Source organism: Salvelinus sp. IW2-2015, linkage group LG5 (assembly GCF_002910315.2).
Source record: "Salvelinus sp. IW2-2015 linkage group LG5, ASM291031v2, whole genome shotgun sequence".
Lineage (NCBI taxonomy): Eukaryota > Metazoa > Chordata > Actinopteri > Salmoniformes > Salmonidae > Salvelinus > Salvelinus sp. IW2-2015.
The window spans coordinates 36205537-36213216 of NC_036844.1; the positions used below are offsets into that span (position 1 = coordinate 36205537).

Consider the following 7680-nt stretch of genomic DNA (forward strand, 5'->3'; position numbering starts at 1 on the left):
GCTGGATTGAATCCCCGAGCTGACAAGGTAAAAATCTGTTGTTCTGAACAAGGCAGTTAACCCACTGTTCCCAGTGGGTTGTCATTGTAAATAAGACATTCTTCTTAACTGACTTGCCTAGTTAAATTGAAAATGTGTTTTTTACTTTGGATAAAAGTAGAGACTCAGAGCTAGAAAATGCTATATCACACACTACAGTTGAGGAACAATGGGAAAGAAATTCTGCTTTGAAAATTTGATAACTTTGTAACCCCACTTTTGAGAAAATGGCCCTTGAATGTGATACTGGAGAGCTCTTCTTTGCCTACACCCATTTAACATCATTCACACCCTCTTAAGCCTTAGCCCCACCCTTCTCTTTAAGGATTCACATGTGAGGCCATGTGCTAAACAGAGTGAGTACAGTGGTTGTTTAGTACACCAAAGATTTCATGACTAAATGCTGGTTTATACTTCGTCTATCGACATGTCTGTAAACAGTTGTCTCAGTGACATCATGAACATTCTATTGACGTCTGACATCAAACTTGTCATTGTCGTTATGAAAAAACACAAAAATGACAGGCTGCATGACATCAGCAGCCTGGTGGTCCAAAATATCATAACTGGTGTATTTTAACACCAATAAGTCCATCTATTTCAAAATGAATTCAGTAAATGTCAATTTTAACACCAATAAGTCCATCTATTTCAAAATTATTTTAGTATATGTCAATCTAGTAAAACAGGCAACTAATAGCAACTTTCTAAACAATGGTTTGGTTTGTTTCTAGCTTGTTAGCTAGTTAGTTAGCTAACTTTAAGTTAGCTGGCTAGGCAATTCAAATAATGACTGTATCATATAGCTGACAGCATCTTAACTTTAGCAAAGTTGATTCATTATTACAGGAAAATAAACTCACAACAAGATCATTATTTACAAGTTAATGGCGACCTAATTATAGAAAATAGGATGTGAGTGTGACAAAATAAAAGCAGGGCATTCCACTGGAGAATTTTAAAACTTGGACACTGTCTCATATCCTAATTTCACTTTGGTGCAGGTCATGTTGTTCTTCACATTACCGTCTCTGGTAAACACACACTATATCAAATGAAATGAAAGTTTATTTGTCACATGCACAGGATACAGAAAGTGTAAAGGGTACAGTGAAATGGTTACTTGCATGATGGAGTCTTTTGTTTAGATATGTAGCTAGCTAGTTAACCTCTTTGGGCTGCAGGGGCAGTATTGAGTAGCCTGGATAAAAGGTGCCCATTTCAAACGGCCTCGTACTCAATTCTTGCTCGTACAATAGGAGATATAATAATATTCAAGTAAGAGATTGTTTAACTTTTTCACAAGAAGGGTTAGAGTTCATTGTGGTCTCTTTACAGGCCTGAAAGTATTCACCCCCTTGACGTATTCCAACTTTTTGTGGTTCAGCTTTGAATTTAAAAGTAGATAAAATTAAGATTTTGCGTCACTGGCTAACACACAATGCCCATAAGTCACAAGTGGAATTATGCTTTTAGCAAACTGTTTACAAATTCCTTAAAAATTTAAAAGCTGAAATGTATCTGAGTCAATAAGTATATCAACTCTTTGTTGTGGCACACCTAAGTTCAGGGAGTAAAAATGTGCTTAACAAGTCAATATAAGTTGCATGGACTCACTCCGTGTGCAATAGTGTTTAACATGATTTTGAATCTACTTCACCAGTGAATTTCAAACACATAGTTAACGCCACAAAGTGCAGACATTGATCTTCCTTGAGAGCATGGTGAAGTTATTAATTACACTTTGGAAAGCTGAATCAATACAACCAGTTACAACAAAGATACAGCGTCCTTCCTAATGAGTTGCCGGAGGAGAAGGAAACCGCTAGTGATTTTATTCATGAGGCAATGACTTTAAATAGGTTACAGAGTGTAGTGCTGTGACAGGAAAAACGAGGATGGATCAAACAAATTGTAGTTATTCCACAGTGTGAATCTAAATGTACAGAATGCAAAGGAGGAAGCTTGTACAGAATTTAAACAAATCCTAACAGGCACCCTGTTTAATAATAAGGCAACAAAAGTCAGACTGCTAACAAATTGCCTAAGAATGTACTTTATGTCCAGAATACAAAGCATTATGTTTGGTTGAAATCCAACACAACACATCACTGAGACCCACTCTTCATAGCAGTCATTTTCAAAGCATGGTGGTGGCTTGCATCATGTTATGGGTATGCCTTGTCATCGGCAAGGACTTAGTTTTTTAGGATAACAATAAATGGAATAGAGCTAAGCACAGGCAAAATCCAACAGAAACCTGGTTCAGTCTGCTTTCAACAGACACTGGGGGACAAATTCACCTTTCAGCAGGACAATACCTAAAACACAAGGTTCGTTCCTACACACATTGAGTCACGTGCCGTGGCTTGCTAGAATAAGCAGGCACACAGGTATTGAGGCATTCAGTTACTGTTATATTGAACGTCAGAATGGGCAAAACGAGTGACCTAAGTGAGCTTTGAGCGTGGTATGATCTTCGGTGCCAGGTGTGCCGGTTCAGTATCTCAGAGACCAGCCATCCTCCTGGGATTTCACGCACGACAGTGTCAAGGGTTTACCGAGAATGGTGCTACAACAAAAACACATTCAGTCAGCGGCAGTCTGGGGACGGAAAACTGCTAGTTGATGAGAGGTGGAAGGACAATGGCAAGAATCGACAAGAACAGGCAAGGCCACAAACAAGGCAGATAAGGCGCAGTACAAAAGTGGTGCAGAATCTCGGTACGCTCAACTCCTTGGTCCTTGTCACGGATGGCTATTGCAGCAGATGACCACACTGGACTCCACTCCTATCAGCTAAAAAAAGAAGTGGCTCCAGTAGAAACAACTACCTGGTCCGACGAATCCTGGTTCCTATTGCGTCATGCTGATGAACAGGTTCAGGATTTGGCGTAATCAGCACGAGTCAGAGGCTGGTGGCACCTTATTAGGGGAGAATGGGCTTGTGTAATGACTGGAGGCGGAATCAGTGGAATGGATCAAATAGTCAAACACACGGTTTCTGGGTGTTTATTGCCATTCCATATGCTCCGTACCGGCCATTCTATGAGCAGTTCCCCTCAGCAGCCTCCACTGGCATGATCCATGGCCCATCCTACTGGTTGTCAACTGGCCAATGAGTGTACACTTGATTGCTCTAAATGTTGAAAATGCGTGGGCACGGGAGAGAAACAAACTGGTGCAGTTTGAGTTCATGGGCGGGAGTGTGATGCAGCGCTGGAGAGGGTGTGAGCTGCGTGGGTCAAGGCAGGGTGACGTGTTTGTATGTGTTGTGTTTGTATTTAAAAAATGTAAAACATACAAAATGATGTTCTGAGTGGCCTAGTTACAGTTTTGAGACTTCAATCGGCTTGAAAAATATATGGCAAGACTTGGAAATGGTTGTCTAGCAATGGTTAACAACCAACTTGATTGAGCTTGAATATTTTTTGTATAAATAATGTGCAAATATTGTATAATCCAGGTTGTGCAAAGCTCTTGGAGACTTACCCAGAAAGACTCACAGCTGTAATCACTGGACAAAGGTGAATCTAACACTCTCAGGAGTGTGAATAATTATGTAAATGAGATATTTCTGTATTTCATTTTTAATAAATGTGCAAAAATGCCTAAAAACACATTTTCACTTTCTCTTATGGATATTGATGATGTCATTATGGTATATTGTGATGTCATTATGGGGTATTGTGATGTCATTTGGGATATTGTGTGTAGATGGTGGAGAAAAACATATATGAATCCATTTTGAATTCAGGCTGTAACACAAACATGTGGAACAACTCCGAGGTATGAATACTTTCTGAAGGGACTGTACCTGTAGCATTGATTCCAGTCTTATAGATGGGATAGAACATGGAGGAGTAGGAGAACACTATCACCAGGAAGGCTACCAGGTTCAGACCTATGGACGACACACACACACAGTGCAGAATAAACACATGCATACACAGGGGGAGACCAGTGCAGAATTACACACACACACACACTCGTTATAGGAAAACACTATCACCAGGAAGGCTAACAGGTTCAGACCTTAGAGAGAGATTTTAGATATTTAGAAACCTTTTAATTGCAACAATTTAGAGAGAGCGAGGGAGAAGGAGAGAGAGAGAGAGAGAGAGAGAGAGGAGAGAGAGAGAGAGAAGAGAGAGAGAGAGAGAGATAGAGGATACACTGTGCATGAGAGAAATACATGCAGGCTGCAGGCACACACACAACACACACACAAACACACACACAACCACACACACACAGTCCGAAGGAATATTCCGATAGAGTTATCCTTTTGGCAGTGGGTTTCTCCTGTCTGTCAAGAGTGTAGGGGAAGCAGACCCCGTTGCGACCATAGTAGTTTCAAACAGATCGTCGTTCAGCAAGGGAACCACAGCGATGATGAACCCCAGCACCCAGATAGACACTAGCACCACCTTAGTGGGGAGATATGGTACAACATACTGTCTATAGGCCTATAGCACAGTATTCACATCTCCCTGGAGGTCCAGACTACTGGTGGTTTTCTGTTCTACCTGATAGTGTCCCAGGTCTAAATCAGTGCCTGATTAAAGGGAAAGAATGAAAGAAGCTTTGAGGTCCAGAGTTGGAATTGGAAGGGATAAAATGTGACTGACTGCTCAAACCGGGGGAGGCAGGTAGCCTAGTGTTAGAGAGTTGGGCCAGTACTGAAAGGTTGCTGGATTGAACCCCCGAGCTGACAAGGTAAAATCTGTTGTTCTGAACAAGGCAGTTAACCCACTGTTCCCATGGGTTTGTCATTGTAAATAAGGACATTCTTCTTAACTGACTTGCCTAAGTTAAATTAAATGTGTTTTTTACTTTGGATAAAAGTAGAGCCTCAGAGCTAGAAAATGCTATATCACACACTACAGTTGAGGAACAATGGGAAAGAAATTCTGCTTTTGAAAATTTGATAACTTTGTAACCCCACTTTTGAGAAAATGGCCCTTGAATGTGATACTGGAGAGCTCTTCTTTTGCCTACACCCATTTAACATATTCACACCCTCTTAAGCCTTAGCCCCACCCTTCTCTTTAAGGATTCACATGTGAGGCCATGTGCTAAACAGAGTGAGTACAGTGGTTGTTTAGTACACCAAGAGATTCATGACTAAATGCTGGTTTATACTTCGTTCTATCGACATGTCTGTAAACAGTTGTCTCAGTGACATCATGAACATTCTATTGACGTCTGACATCCAACTTGTCTTGTCGTTATGAAAAAACACAAAAATGACAGGCTGCATGACATCAGCAGCCTGGTGGTCCAAAATATCATAACTGGTGTATTTTAACACCAATAAGTCCATCATATTTCAAAATGATTCAGTAAATGTCAATTTTAACACCAATAAGTCCATCCTATTTCAAAATTATTTAGTATATGTCAATCTAGTAAAACAGGCAACTAATAGCAACTTTCTAAACAATGGTTTGGTTTGTTTCTAGCTTGTTAGCTTAGTTAGTTAGCTAACTTTAAGTTAGCTGGCTAGGCAATTCAAATAATGACTGTATCATATAGCTGACAGCATCTTTACTTTAGCAAAGTTGATTCATTATACAGGAAAATAAACTCACAACAAGATCATTATTTACAAGTTATGGCGACTAATTATAGAAAATAGGATGTGAGTGTGACAAAATAAAAGCAGGGCATTCCACTGGAGAATTTAAAACTTGGACACTGTCTCATATCCTAATTTCACTTTGGTGCAGGTCATGTTGTTCTTCACATACGTCTCTGGTAAACACACACTTATATCAATGAAATGAAAGTTTATTTGTCACATGCACATGGATACAGAAAGTGTAAAGGGTACAGTGAAATGGTTACTTGCATGATGGAGTCTTTTGTTTAGATATGTAGCTAGCTAGTTAACCTCTTTGGGCTGCAGGGGCAGTATTGAGTAGCCTGGATAAAGGTGCCCATTTCAAACGGCCTCGTACTCAATTCTTGCTCGTACAATATGCATATTATTATTACTATTGGATAGAAAACACTCTCTAGTTTCTAAAACTGTTTGAATTATATCTGTGAGTAAAACAGAACTCATTTTGCAGCAAACCTTCCTGGCAGGAAGTGGAAAATCTGAAATCGATGCTCTGTTCTAGGGCCTGCCTATAAATGTGCTTGATATGTATTAGTATACATGCACTTCATACGCCTTACACTAGATGTCAACAGGCAGTGAGAGAAGAAATGGAGTGTATACCTTGATCTGAGTCGAATAAGAGCTCTTGGCATGACGTGACACCAATTCCTGTTTTCTGGAAGGCGCGAGAAGGGACCGGGTATTGCCTTCTGAAAAGCTGCGTTATAGACGGCTAATATCTCCGGCTTGATTTTATTTGATAAATGTGACAATATCATCGTAAAGTATGTTTTTTTCAATATAGTTTTATTAGATTATTGAAATTTTTTCGGGACGTTAGGCGTTTTGCTTTGTCCTGCGTTTGTTTACGAAGAAGAGCTTCGCGCCACTTTGGCTAGTTTCCGTGCTAATTGACTGGAGAAGAGGACATTCTAAAAACCAACAACGATTGTTCCCGACAAAGGACCCCTTGTACAACATTCTGATGGAAGATCATCAAAAGTAGGACCATTTTATGATGTTATTTCATATATCTGTCGAACATGTGTACTATTAGTTTGCGCCCAGATTTTGGGCAGTCTCTCGCTATAACGTAAGCTGGATGTCGTAATGAAGTTATTTTTTAGAATTCTAACACGGCGATTGCATTAAGAACTAGTGTATCTATAATTTCCTATACAACATGTATTTTTAGTAACGTTTATGAATAGTTATTTGGTCAGAATAGGTGAGTGTCATAAAAATATCCGGACATTCTGGGAAAAAGATGCTACGTTAGCACAATGTATAACCACTGATTTCAGCTCTAATATGCACATTTTCGAAACAAACATAAGTGTATGTATAACTGAATGTTATAGGACTGTCATCTGATGAAGCTTATCAAGGTTAGTCAAGGGTTTATATCTTTTGCTGGTTTGTTATGATCGCTATACTTTTGCTGCTGGTAATGGCTTGTGTTTTCTGGCTATTGTGGTAAGTATAAATATGCTATATTGTGTTTTCGCTGTAAAACACTTAAGAAAATCGGAAATATTGGCTTGGATTCACAAGATGCTTGTCTTTCATTTGCTGTACACCATGTATTTTTCAGAAATGTTTTATGATGAGTATTTAGGTATTTCACGTTGGTGTCTGTAATTACTCTGGCTGCTTCGGTGCTATTTGTGACGGTAGCTGTGATGGTAGCTGCAATGTAAAACTGATTTATACCTCAAATATGCACATTTTTCGAACAAAACATAGATTTATTGTATAACATGTTATAAGACTGTCATCTGATGAAGTTGTTTCTTGTTAGTTTGGTTGGTTCTTGGTTAGTTAGGTTGGTTTTGTGCATGCTACCTGTGCTGTGAAAAATGTCTGTCCTTTTTTGTATTTTGGTGGTGAGCTAACATAAATATACGTGGTGTTTTCGCTGTAAAACATTTTAAAATCGGAACATGTTGGCTGGATTCACAAGATGTTTATCCTTCATTTGCTGTATTGGACTTGTTAATGTGTGAAAGTTAAATATTTCTAAAAAATTATCC

General features: G+C 39.2%; 2 protein-coding genes across 2 annotated transcripts in view; both read right to left on the reverse strand.

The window, feature by feature from the left end:
- Nucleotides 1-3986, reverse strand: part of LOC111963757 (relaxin receptor 2-like) — a 38035-nt gene extending 34049 nt beyond the window's left edge. Inside the window, exon 1 of the mRNA XM_023987248.2 lies at nt 3857-3986. Coding sequence (XP_023843016.2) covers nt 3857-3986 — 130 coding nt within the window. The remainder of the gene's footprint in view (nt 1-3856) is intronic.
- A 333-nt stretch (nt 3987-4319) lies between these two features.
- The window catches only part of LOC139027726 (relaxin receptor 2-like), a 12031-nt gene continuing 8670 nt past the window's right edge, over nt 4320-7680 (reverse strand). The window contains exon 5 of the mRNA XM_070443504.1: nt 4320-4469. Within this exon, the coding sequence (XP_070299605.1) occupies nt 4320-4469 (150 nt within the window). The remainder of the gene's footprint in view (nt 4470-7680) is intronic.